General features: G+C 40.1%; 1 protein-coding gene across 1 annotated transcript in view; it reads left to right on the top strand.

Moving 5' to 3' along the window:
- CHDH (choline dehydrogenase) overlaps positions 1-13,238 on the top strand; it is a 70,342-nt gene that overhangs the window by 49,871 nt on the left and 7,233 nt on the right. The window contains exons 3-5 of the mRNA XM_060110551.1: positions 12-163; positions 922-1,051; positions 2,006-2,140. Coding sequence (XP_059966534.1) covers positions 12-163; positions 922-1,051; positions 2,006-2,140 — 417 coding nt within the window. The remainder of the gene's footprint in view (positions 1-11; positions 164-921; positions 1,052-2,005; positions 2,141-13,238) is intronic.

The following is a 13,238-nucleotide window of genomic DNA, read 5'->3' as shown; positions in this document are numbered from 1 at the left end:
CTGTCCTGCAGGCAAGCGCTGGAGCACGGCCTGTGCGTACCTGCATCCCGCACTGAGCCGCCCCACCCTCACGGCTGAGACCCAGACATTTGTGAGCAGGGTGCTGTTTGAAGGTACCCGTGCGGTGGGTGTGGAGTACATCAAGAACGGTCAGAGCCACAGGGTGAGTGAATTACCACCATATGGGCAGCTCACATGGCAGGGAGGGAGTCGGCAGTGACCCCGTGGTCACGCTCAGTCGGTGTGGGTGGGCAGGAGTCATGTCCTTGTCTCCATCAACATGATGATAAGGAGTGAGCGGCTGGTGGCAACAGCCTGAAAGACTGTCCCCAGGGGGTGGTGGCCTGGCAGAGGTGAGGAAGCCCCCGTCTAGCCACCTGCAAAGGGCCCATGGTGCCCGGGCATGAGCGCCCCCATGAACCTCTTTCTGCTATTGCCTTCCACACTTGTCCAGAAATTGATAGGTTTATATTAGAGGCTTTAAAAACCATACCTGTGATCACACTCCCTATTTCTGCAGTTGCTGTTTTCCACTTAGGAGCACGTGGGGATTGTTCTCCATCCCACGTGAAGATCTTGCTCACCATGTGCTTTATTTAAACTGCTTGTTTGAGTGCCTGCTTTCATTTATCTCATTTAAGCTCTACAGTCCTGTTTTTAATTAAGACCATCGTTACTGTCAGGCTGTTGCAGAATATATCAGAGTATGAACCATGTTTGATTTATGATCACACACACCCACAGCTGCCTGTGTGGGCTACTTTCACCTAGTGGTGCCCTGAGCATCCTCTTCCTTGCTCTGGAGACTGTAAGCAGGATCCCCACCCACCATGTGGGTACGTCATGCCAAGGCCATATTCTTGGGGTTCTGACTGGCTTTTCTGGGAAAGTGTGACCTGCATGGCTCCTCGCCTCTTCCAGGCTTACGCCAGCAAGGAGGTGATTCTGAGTGGAGGTGCCATCAACTCTCCACAGCTGCTCATGTTGTCAGGCGTGGGCAATGCAGACGACCTCAAGCAACTGGGCATCCCAGTGGTGTGCCACCTGCCTGGTGAGCTCCCTTCCCCACTGCGCCCCAAAGGTGTCCCTGTTAAATAAAAGTTTATTATATTTTATTAGCATGGAGTGGGGAGGGGACAGGAGTCAGGGCTCCTCACAACTGTCACATTGTTCCCGCGAGCCTGAAGGTCCCCAAGGCCTTGCTGGACTCCTACCCCCAGCGAAACCCCAAGCTTTTGTGTTGTTTTCCTCCCTTCCCCAAACATCCCATCCCTCTCAGCAGCGAGGCACCTCTAGCAGGGAGCATCTGCCCGTAAAGCCCACTGGGCCAGGCTCAGGCAGGTCAACAGGGCAGCCCTGTGGCAAGAGGGGTCCGGGTCTTTGTGTTTTCCATCCTCAGGACACACCAGCTACCCTGACATGTTGTTCATGTTCAGATGGTTCTCCCAGGCCTAATATTTATTTCATAGATTGTTTCTGATGCCCTTTGGAGCCTGGCCCTCTTGCCCTCTCTTACAACTCAAGCTCCCAGAGCTTGAAGCTTTATCATAAGAGGTCTTTGAAAGTGCTGGTCCATGACAGTGACCTGCCCAGTGTGCCCTTGAGCTTGGATGGGCTCATGCTGGGTCTGCACAGCATGACGGGCCTGCTTCCCTCCTTCCCCAGGCCAGGGGTGAGGGTGCAGGGTCAGCTGTTCCGGGACAGCTCACTGAGTGGTGCCAGCTGGAGGCATGGGCACTGCCCCGGTGGAGGGTGCTGCTTAGCAGGAAGGCACCTGGATGGTTACAGGTGCTGCCCTGGGAGTGAGTGTCAAGGGCAGGCAGCTTTGGCAGCATCTGAGAGGGCCAGACATGGCTGGGAGTGAGGGAATGGTGTCCCTGGGAATGAGCAGGAGCTGGCCTGGCAGATAAGTGGGTGGAGGAAAAGTTTTCAAAACCAGGGGATGTTGAGAGGCCAGCTAAGCCCCTTTGGGAGACATTTTCCTAACCACCCCCTCTGGTTTCAGGAGTTGGCCAGAACCTCCAAGACCACCTAGAGATATACATCCAGCAGGCGTGCACCTCCCCCATCACCCTCCACTCAGCACAGAAGCCCTTGAGGAAGGTCCGGATTGGCCTGGAGTGGCTCTGGAAGTTTACAGGTGGGTGTGCTCATCCATGACTTTGGGAGAGGTATTCTGTGGGCAGCACAGCCTCCCTCCTGAGGTGCTTAGCCCAGGCTGTGGTTCCAGATTGCTGGTTCAAAGCTGAGCTATGCCATTTATTTCAGCTCTCTAAGCCTCAGTTTCCCCATCTGCAAAATGGGGATATGCAGTTCCTGTGTGGCAGGTTGGTGTGAGGACCAGACGTGATACACAGGGCTTACCCGGGGTGAGACTCTGCAGGGGCTGGGTGCTGCCCTTCCTGATGGATGGATAGGGATGGCCTCATCCTGGACACTGCCTGGGGCCCAAGGGGCCAGGAGAAAATGCAGAGAAAGGGCACTTGATGCTGGACTACAGCCTCTATTTCTCAGCATTTTCCATGCGGTTTCTAGCTGGGTCTCAGAGTACTGAGTTTGGCCAGGAAGTAGTGCTTCAAAATCTTATTCACTCAGCATGCATTTCTCACACACCTACCGTGTGCTGTGCTACATGGTGAGAAGTGCTAATAAGGCAGGTTTTCTTAGGGAGTTTACGCTCTAGTGGAGACAATGGAAGGAAACTAAGTAAACATGCTAAGTTTTAAGTACAGTGAAGGAATAATTAGGATGTTAAACTAGAGAATGGTGGCAGGGGGTCTGTTAGGCAGGAGGAATACGTGCAAAGGTCCCGGGGCTAGGCACTGGGTGTGCTTGAAGAACGAATTTGTTGGGCCAGGGAGACTGCAGCACCTTGAGGAGGAGGCGGTGCAGGTGTTGCAGGGCCTTCCAGGGCCGGAGAGTAAGCTCTTGTCTAACAAACACTCGGAAAGGACCTGTCCGATGAGACACACGTACTGACAAAGCAAAAGACTTTATTGGGAAGGAACCCCAAGGCAGAGAGCCTGGGGGAACCCAGGAGAACTGCTGTGCCACGTGCCTTGCAGGCTCAGGTTTTATGGTAATGGGTTAGTTTCTGGGTTGTCTCTGGCCAGTCATCTCGCTTGGCCCATAGTCTGACTCAGGGTCCTTCCTGGTGGTGCGTGCGTCTCTCAGCCAAGATGGATTCCAGCGAGAAGGACTCTGGGAGATTGGTCTTCTCCTCCCTCTTTTGCCACTCCCGAATTCTCCTGGGAGATATGTTAGCTTTACTGTTGAGACTTCTCGTTTTGATGCGAATGCCTCTCAAATTATGAAAATTATTAATATTACTGCCATTAGTGAAGTAAATGAGCCTATGGATGAGACAGTATTTCATGTTGTGTATGCATCTGGGTAGTCGGAATATTGTCATGGTATGCCAGATAGACCTAGGAAATGTTGTGGGAAGAAGGTTATATTTACAGCTACAAATATAATTACAAAGTGAATTTTTACTCGAGTTGAGTGTATAACCTGAGAGAACAGTGGGAATCAACGTATGAAGCCCCCCATAATAGTGAATACTTCTCCTGTTGATAATATGTAGTGGAAGTGTGCGACTACATAATACGTATCGTGAAGGACAATGTCTAGTGATGAGTTAGCTAGGACAATTCCTGTTAATTCACTTACTGCAAAAAGGAAAATGAAGCCTAGGGCTCATATTATGGTGGGAGATCATTTGATATTACCTCCATGAAGGGTTGCTAGTCAACTAAATACTTTCACTCCTGTGGAAATAGCAATAATTGTAATGGCTGATGTAAAATATGCTCATGTGTCAACATCTGTACCTACTGTAAACATATGGTGAGCTCATACGATGAATCCTAAAAATTCGGTTGATATTATGGCTCATACTTACCTATATATCCAAAAGGCTTTTTTTTCCCTGAATAATAATTTACAATATGTGAGATTATTCCAAATCCAGGTAAAATCAGAATATAGACTTCAAGTTGTCCAAAGAATCAGAATAGGTGTTGATATAAGATTGGATCACCCCCTCCCACGGGGTCAAAAAAGGTTGTGTTTAGGTTTCGGTCTGTTAATAGCATAGTAATCCTGGCTGCTAATACAGGTAATGATAACAGCAGCAATACAGCTATAATTAAAATTGATCATTACAAATAATGATGTTTGATGTTGGGGTATAGTGGGTGGCTTTATATTAATAATTGTAGTAATAAAATTAAGAGCACCTAAAATTGAGGAGACACCTGCTAGATGTAGGGAAAAGATAGTAAGGTCTACTGAAGCTCCAGCATGGGCTAGGTTTCCAGCTAAGGGTGGATATACAGTTCAGCCTGTACCGGCACTGGCTTCAACTATTGATGATGCAAGTAGTAGTAGGAAGGAGGGTGGAAGTAATCAGAAGCTTGTATGATTTATATGGGGAAAGGCTATATCGGGTGCCCCAGCATAAGTGGGACTAGTCAGTTTCTGAAGCCTCCAGCTGTGATAGGCATAACTATAAAAAAATTATTACAAATGCATGGGCTGTTACAAGTACATTGTAAATCTGATCATCTCCTAGCAGTGTTCCAGGTTAGCCTAATTCAGCATGAATTAACAAGCTTAAGGCAGTGTCTACTATTCCAGCCCAAGCACCAAACAGTAAATATAAGGTACTGATATCTTTATGGTTAGTTAAGAACAGTCAGCTGTTTATGAATGTAGATAAAATGGCTGAGTAAGCATTAGACTGTAAATCTAAAGACAGGGGTTGAGTCCTCTTTTTGCCAAGTGCTGTGGTGAATTTTACATATTGAATTGCAAATTCAGAGAAGCAGCTTCAATTCTGCTGGGGCTTCTTCCGCTTTTTTCTTTTTTTTTTTTTTTCTTGCAGCAGGAGAAGTCGATTGAAGCCAGTTGACTAGGGTATTTAGGTGTTAACTAAAAGTTTCGTGGGAAATGTAATCCCACCAATCTAGTGAGGATTTAGCTTAAATTAAAGTGTTTGATTTGCATTCAATTGATGTAGGATATAGTCTTGCAATCCTTATTGAGCAGGAATTAAGTAACTTATACTTGCTTAGTGCTTCGAAGGCTCTTGGTCTGTGTAACCTAAATTCCTAGTCCAATACTGAAAGGATTGGTGTAAGGGATAAGAGTATTGTGGATATTACAATTACTGTTGTTAGGAGAGTTGTTTTGTCAAATCAAATTGTCATTTTACTTTTATATTATTTATAGAGGGAAATATAGTTAGTGCTGTAGAATACGTGAGTCGTATGTAGAAGTATAGATTGAGTAACACTGTGATAGCTATTAGTGTGGGTAAAATAATATTGTTATTTTTTGTTTTTTCTTGAATGAGTATTCATTTTGACATAAATCCTGATAGTGGAGGAAGACCTCCTATTGATAATAGGGTGATGAGAATGAGGGTTGTAATAATGGGTATTTTATTTTGTGTGTGGTAGTGTGGTGGTGACTGAGCTGTAAATGAATAGTATGAATATGGTAAGTGTTATTATGATATATATTAGTAGGTTTAGGATTGTTATAGTTGGGTTTTACAATATAATGGCTGTTATTCACCCTATGTGAGCAATTGATGAATAAGCTCTAATTTTTCATTGTTGGGTTTGGTTTAGTTCACCTCATCCTCCGATTATAATAGATGGTATGGATATGGATAATATTAGGTTTAGGCTGATGGATGGTGAGATTTGGTATAATACTGACAGGGGTGCAAGTTTTTGTCATGTTAATTAATAAGATTAAGCAATTAATGAGATGCCTTGTGTAACTTCAGGTACTCAGAAGTGGAATGGAGATAGTCCTAGTTTTATGGTTAGGGCTATTGCTATTACTATAGATGCTGTTGGATTAAAGATTTTTGTAATAGTTCATTGGCTGGAGTATAATAGGTTAATGATAACGGCTATTATAAGTAATATGGATTCGGTAGCTTGTGTTAGAAAATATTTAGTGGATGCTTCTATAGCTTATGCGGTAAACTTTTTTATTGTAATGGGAATAATGGCTAGTATATTTATGTCAAAACCGATTCAAGTAAGTAGTCAGTGGGAGCTGGTTATTACAATTATGGTCCCTGAGATAATGGTTGTTAGGATGATGATAAAGATGATGGAGTTTAATAATACGAGAAGGTTAGAAACCAACATTTTTGGGGCATGGGCCCAATAACTTATTTAACTGACCTTACTATATATTATGGTGTAATGTGGTAGCACGAAGAATTTTGAATTCTTAAGCATAGGTTCAGTTCCTATGATTCTAGAAATAAGAGCGTTTAAACCTCTATAGCTTACTCTATCACAGTAACTCTTTTATCAGACATATTTCTTATGTTTGTGGAGGAATGCTTGATGTTGTAATAGGTAGTGAGACATGTCATATGCATATGGCTAGCATTAGTAGTCAGAAGTTTTTTCAAAGTAAATGTATTAGTTGATTGTACCAGAGTTGAGAGTAGGATGCCTGAATTCATAGGAAAGAAATTGTTAGTAATAGTGTTTTGATGATAAGGTTGATTTTGTATAGTTCTGGTATGTAGGGGTTATGGAACGCTCTTAGAAATAGGATTGTTGGGAAAATGTTTATTATGATAATGTTGGCGTATTCTGCTAAGAAAAATATGACAAATGGGCCTGCTGCATATTCTATGTTGAAGCCTGATACAGGTTCAGATTCTCCTTCTGTTAGGTCAAAGGGAGCTTGGTTAGTTTCTGCTTGAGTGGAAATAAATCATATTATAGCTAAGGGTCATGATGGGAAAATTTTTCATAAATGCTCTTGTGTTGTGATGGAGGTTGAGAGGGTAAAAGACCTGTTTCTTAAGAGGACTGATATAAGAATAATTGCTAGTGTTACTTCATATGAAATTGTTTGTGCTACTGCTTGTAGGGCTTCAATTAATGAGTATTTTGAGTTGGAAGCCCATCTGGATCATAAAATGGAGTATACAGCTAGGCTTGATATAGCTAGCATAAATAATACTCCTAGATTTATATTAATAAGTGGGATGGGGAATTCATATGTTTAGGGTTAGGGCTAGGGTTGGTGCAATGATAAATATGGAAATGGAGGATGTAGCTGGTTGTAGTGGTTCTTTAGTGAATAATTAGACTGCATCAGCAATGGGCTGTAATAGGCCACATGGTCCTACGATATTTGGCCCTTTTTGAAGTTGCATATAGCCTAAAATTTTTCGTTCAATTAATGTTAGGAATGCTATGGCTAGAAGAATGGGGATAACAAGTATTAAGATATTAATTATAAACATTTTGTTAAGGGACAGGATTTGAACCTCTGGTTATAAAGGTTTAAGTTTTATGCAGTTACCGGGCTCTGCCACCTTAACAAACCCTGGTCTTGAGTAATATATTATACGTATTAATTAAATTAAGATTATATCATTAATTGGTTTTAAGGCACTTTTTAAAGTGGGCCTTATTTCTCTTGTCCTTTCATACTGGGAGAACTATATAATAGATAGAAACCAGTCTGCACTCAGATCATGTAGGACTTTAATCACTGAACAAACAAACCTTTAATAGCAGTTACAGCATTGGGGTGTCCTGATCCAACATCGAGGTCATGAACCCTATTGTTGATATGAACTCTAGAATAGGATTGAGCTGTTATCCCTAGGGTAACTTGTTGATCAATTTTTTGGATCAATTAGTGATGATATGTTTTGACTGGTAAGTCTAGACTTTAATCACTCAGAGCCTTTTTTGTGTTTCAAGGTCACCCCAACCAAAATTGTCAACCCATATAAAATTTTGTTATCCCTTGGTGGTTTAGTTAGGGTTTTTTTGCTTAATTAATTCAAGCTCCATAGGGCCTTCTGGTCTTATTTTGTTATTCCCACCTCTTCACGGTAAGGTCAACTTCACTGATTGAAAGTAAGAGACAGTAAAACCTTGTGGCCATTCAAGTTCAAATCCTCTCCCTTAACAAGTACAAGTCCTTATTTAGAGAACAAATGATTATGCTACCTTTGCATGGTCAGGATACTGCGGCCATTTAACAGTTGTCACTGGCCAGGCAGTGCCTCTAATACTAGTTATGCTACAGGTGATATTTTTGGTAAACAGACAGGGTTTGCGTTTGCCAAGTTCTTTTTACTTTTTTTAATCTTTCCTTGAGTGCCTGCCTGTGTTGGATTAATAGTGTTTAATAAATAATTTAATGTTGAGTTGTATTTATTTACTGTTATTTATCAGTATATTATTAGTTACTGATGTAAACTTATGCAAGGAGAAATACTTCTTGTGGCTCATAATAACATTATTACCTCTGTCGGTCAATAGATTAGTCTAGTACAAATCTAGGAGTTGATTTGCTTGTTACTGGTATTAAAGTTATTGTTGAGCTCGAACACTTTCTTAATTGGTAGCTGCTTTTAAGCCAACTATGGTGTTGTGTCTTTACTCTCTAGATAAGATTGTATCCATTTCTAAAAAGCTGTACCTATTTAGATAACATTGTAAAATACATTAAAATTTATAATTATTTTGGTAATTTTTAAAGTTGAACTGAAATTCTTTTCCTGGACAACCCGCTATCACCAGGCTCGTTAGGTTTGTCACCTCTACTTATAAATCTTCTATTTTGCTACATAGATGAGTTTGTTCTAATAAACTGTTCATAAGTAGCTCGTCTGGTTTCGCCAATATTTAACTTAAGTCCTTTGTTAGATGTTCCCTAGTTAAATCATTATGCGAAAGTTACAAGGGGTAAACTTTGCTTTTTGTTACTTTTAATGCTTTTTACATCATTCCCTTACAGTACCTTCTGTATAGCGCCAGAGGATATTTTAAATTTCTATCCCCTATACTTTAAATGTTGAGTGAATATTTTATTTAGTCTGCCTATATTAGTAGATATATATGGAGAGGTGTTGGGCTAGATTTCATTCAGAGTATTCATAAATTATGAAATCTAGGTGTAAAGTAGGTGCTTTATTTAAGCTATGCTTTGATTTATCCAAGCTCACTTTCCAGTATGCTTGTTACGACTTGTCTCCTCTTGTATGATTAGTATTTGCTGATAGATTTTAGGAAATTATTATAATACTTGACGAGGGTGATGGGCAGTGTGTGCGTGCTTCATGGCCTTATTCAATTAAGCACTCAATTCTTAATTTACTACTAAATCCTCCTTTGGTTTTTAGTTTTCATAATTCGTGTGTGAGGAAATATATTCTTGAAATAGAAAATGTAGCCCATTTCTTCCCATCCTATAGGTTACACTTTGACCTAACATTTTTATGTATGATAATTATGCTTACTTTTATTCTTCTTTAGAGTTTGTTGAAGATGGTGGTAATATAGACTGAATTAGCAAGGGTTGGTGAGGTTTATCGGGGTTTATCGATTATAAAACAGGCTCCTCTGGAAGGGTGGGAAGCACAGCCCAGTCCTCTGAGTTTTAAGCTGTTGCTAGTAGAACTCTGGCAAATAATTTTGTTCTTGTAGTTATTTGGGTTTAGGGCTAAGCATAGTGGGGTATCTAATCCCAGTTTGGGTCTTAGCTGTCCTGTAGTCAGGAAATACTAAAGTCACCTTTGTAGTCTATTTTAGTTATGGCTTTTTACAGCTTAGTTAAAATTTAACTTCATTTTATATCACTCTTTAACACACTTTATACTGAGTTTCTATTAATTTGGGTTAATTATATGACCACGGTGGCTAGCAGAAAATTTACCAACCCTAGTTAATATAACTTAGTCGAACTTTTGTTTATGGCTTCATTTTTATCATGTTTCCCATGGGGTGTGGTTAAGCAAGGCGTTATGAGCTACTCATATTAGTGTGCTTGATGCCTGCTCCTTTTAATCTTAATGATTTAGAGGGCATTCTCACTGGGACACAGATGCTTACATGTGAACTTTATTAAAAATTAATAGAAAGGCTGGGACCACACCTATGTGTTTATGGACTTGGTAAACTCATCTGGGCATTTTCAGTGCCTTGCTTTAGATTTTAAGCTACACTAACAAGCTGTTTTTACATAGTGAAGTAATATGTATATGGTTGGTTTATGTTGGATTTAGTGTTAAAATTTTGATAAAAGTGGTCTATATAAATGGTAAATATCTAAGTAGTTGATTGGTATGATTGGGGTTTATTTTCTAGGTCTATCTAATTCTGAGCATTCAGTTCATGTTTATTGAGTAGGCAGCTAAGTTCCATGTATTTATATGTTTTTGCCTTGTTTTTGGGGTTTGGCAAGGCATTATAGGCATGTAGAGCATGGGATTTAGTAGGGGGTAAAGAGGGTTTGTTAAACAGGTCATTCATCTGTTTACTGCATGTGTGTGTGTACGTACGTGTACGTGTGTGTATGTGTGTCTGTAATTTCCTTATGGCCTGTAACCATTGATTGAATAACACCTTATGGTTGATGATGTTGGTAAATAATATTCAATTAAAGTCCAGCTACAATTTATTTGACTGTGTTAAGGCCCCAGATGGCCGTAGCTGAGTCACAGCATCCCTTTAAAAATTAAAAATTAGCAAATGCATGAAATCACAGTTATGTGTAAGCATGGGCTGATTAGTCGTTGGTCTGACGAGATGTCTTATTTAAGAGGAAAGAGTGGGCTCTTTCAGGTGAGATGGCCCTGAAGTGAGAACCACTTGCCTGATAAAGTTCATTAGTAGAAACCGCCACAAGTTATGGGCCCGGAGCGAGAAGAGGGACACCCCAAGCGGGTTGATGGTTTCACACAGCCTGCTGGTTACACTTGTGATCTATTGGATATGGTACACACGTTGACTAGAATTGATTTGACTTAATGTGCTATGTACTGTCAATAAGATAAGGTACATGCTTATAAGCATAGGGTAAATAATTAATGTACGATTGTACATATAATGTACTGTGTACTGTCAGTAAGATAATGTACATGCTTGTAAGCATGGGGTAAATAATGCACATTATACATATAATGCATTATGTACGATATGGTATTAGGTACATATTAATGTGGTAGTGCATATATGCACGAAGTACATAGTAGTTTATGGTAAAAAGAGGTTATTTTAATACGGACATGGTACTTCATAATCTTGTAAATGTCCCATAACAAAGTTTCAGGGAATGGTTTAAGTAGAAATTCAGTTTTGGAGGCTGATGGTAGATCTGGAGCTTCTTCCTTGAGTCTTAGGGAGAGAATGTTATTCTCCTTTTCTGGTTTACAAGACCAGGGTAATAGATATACTACAAACACTCTTCATTTCAGGAGATTATTTTCAGTGATGCTAGTTACTGACATTAGTACCCAAATTAAAAAGAAATATAAAATAGATGCTAGTTGTCCAGTAGTAATGAAGGGGTATTCCACGGGTTGTCCTCCAATTCATGTTAGTGTTAATAGGTCTGCTACTAGTACTCAAAATAGGTATTGGCTGAGAGATCGAAATATTATGCTTTAGAGGTCAAAATGTTATGCTCCATTGTCTAGATGTATGGAGCATTGGGATGAGTGCTAGAATTAAGACTGAAAAGATTAGGGCCAGTACTCCTCCTAGTTTATTGGGGATTGATTGCAGGACTGCATATGCAAATAGGAAGTACCAGTCTGGCTTGATGGTGGTGTTTTCAGAGGGTTTGCTGGGGTGTAGTTATCAGGGTCTCTTAATAAATTGGGTGAAAATACCACTAACATTATTAGTACTAGAACTAGTAATAAGGCACCTAGACGTCTTTGATTGTATCGTAGGGGTGAAATGGAATTTTGTTACATCAGATGAAATTCCTGTGGGGTTATTAGATCCTGTTTCGTGAAGGAATAGTAAGGGGACAGCTGTTAGTGCTGCAATAATGAATGGGAGAATAAAATGGAAAGCAAAGAAGCGTGTAAGAGTTGCTTTATCTACTGAAAAGCCACCTCAGATTCATTTGACAAGGCTTGTGCCAATATATGGAATTGCTGAGAGGAGATTAGTAATAACTGTTGCCCCTCAGAATATTTGTTCTCAAGGTAAGACATAGCCTATAAAAATACTGTGGCTATGACTGTAAATAATAAGATGATTCCAATGTTTCATGTTTCTAAAAAAGTATAGGATCCATAATAGAAGCCTCGTCCTATGTGAATAAATAGGCAAATAAAAAATATGGATGCTCCATTTGCATGTAGGTATTGGATAACTCACCCATAGTTTACATCTCGGCAGATATGTGTTACCGATGAGAAAGCGGTTATTATGTCTGATGTGTAATGTATTGCTAGGAATAAGCCTGTTAAGATTTGTAAAACTAAACAAATGGAACCGAGATCTCATCATGGTGAAATGTTAGATGGGGCTGGAAGATCAATAAATGCACTGTTAATAATTTTTATTAATGGGTGTGATTTTCGGATGTTGGTCATTAGTGTTCTTATAGTTGAATAACAACGATGATTTTTCATGTCATTGGCCATGTAAGAATAATAATAACATACACTGTATTTATTTTAAGTACTATTTTTGTAATTAGTTTGGTGGGGTTTTCTTCAAAACCTTTGCCTATTTATGGTGGACTTGGGTTGATTGTGGGTGGTGGTGTTGGTTGTGGGATTGTGTTGAATTTTGGTGGCTCGTTTTTGGGTTTAATAGTATTTTTGACTTATTTAGGGGGGATGTTGGTAGTGTTTGGTTATACAACAGCTATAGCTACTGAGCAGTATCCTGAGGTTTGAGTTTCTAAGAAGACTGTTTTAGGTATATTTCTTTCAGGGTTGATAATATAATTTTCAATGGTATTTTATGTTTTAAAAGATGAGGAAGTGGAGATTGTATTTCAAGTTTAACAGGCTAGAGGATTGAGTGATTTATAATACAGGTGATTCTGGATTTTTTAGTGAAGAGGCTATAGGAATTGTGGCATTGTATAGTTATGGTGCTTGATTAGTAACTGTCACTGGTTGGTCATTGCCTATTGGTGTTGTAGTTATTATAGAGGTTACTCATGGTAATTAAATAGAACTATGCTTAGGGTGAGGGTAAAGAGGAATGAGAGAAAATACAGTTTGATTAGGCCTTTTTGGTCTGATACTAGTGTAGAAAATTTTATTTGAATGAGGGAGGTAGTTTTTGGTAAAATTTAATAGTTAGATTAAATCTAGGAGGGATGATGCTGATATGCTTCTTCCCATATCTAGAGTTACACTGTAACAATCATTGATCTCATATGTAACTATATATCATCATTTTATCAGAGGCTCAGTCACA

This window comes from Mesoplodon densirostris, chromosome 10 (genome assembly GCF_025265405.1).
Source record: "Mesoplodon densirostris isolate mMesDen1 chromosome 10, mMesDen1 primary haplotype, whole genome shotgun sequence".
Lineage (NCBI taxonomy): Eukaryota > Metazoa > Chordata > Mammalia > Artiodactyla > Ziphiidae > Mesoplodon > Mesoplodon densirostris.
The sequence above is the reverse complement of the archived record's forward strand: the minus strand, read 5'-3'. Positions and strand labels throughout refer to the sequence as shown.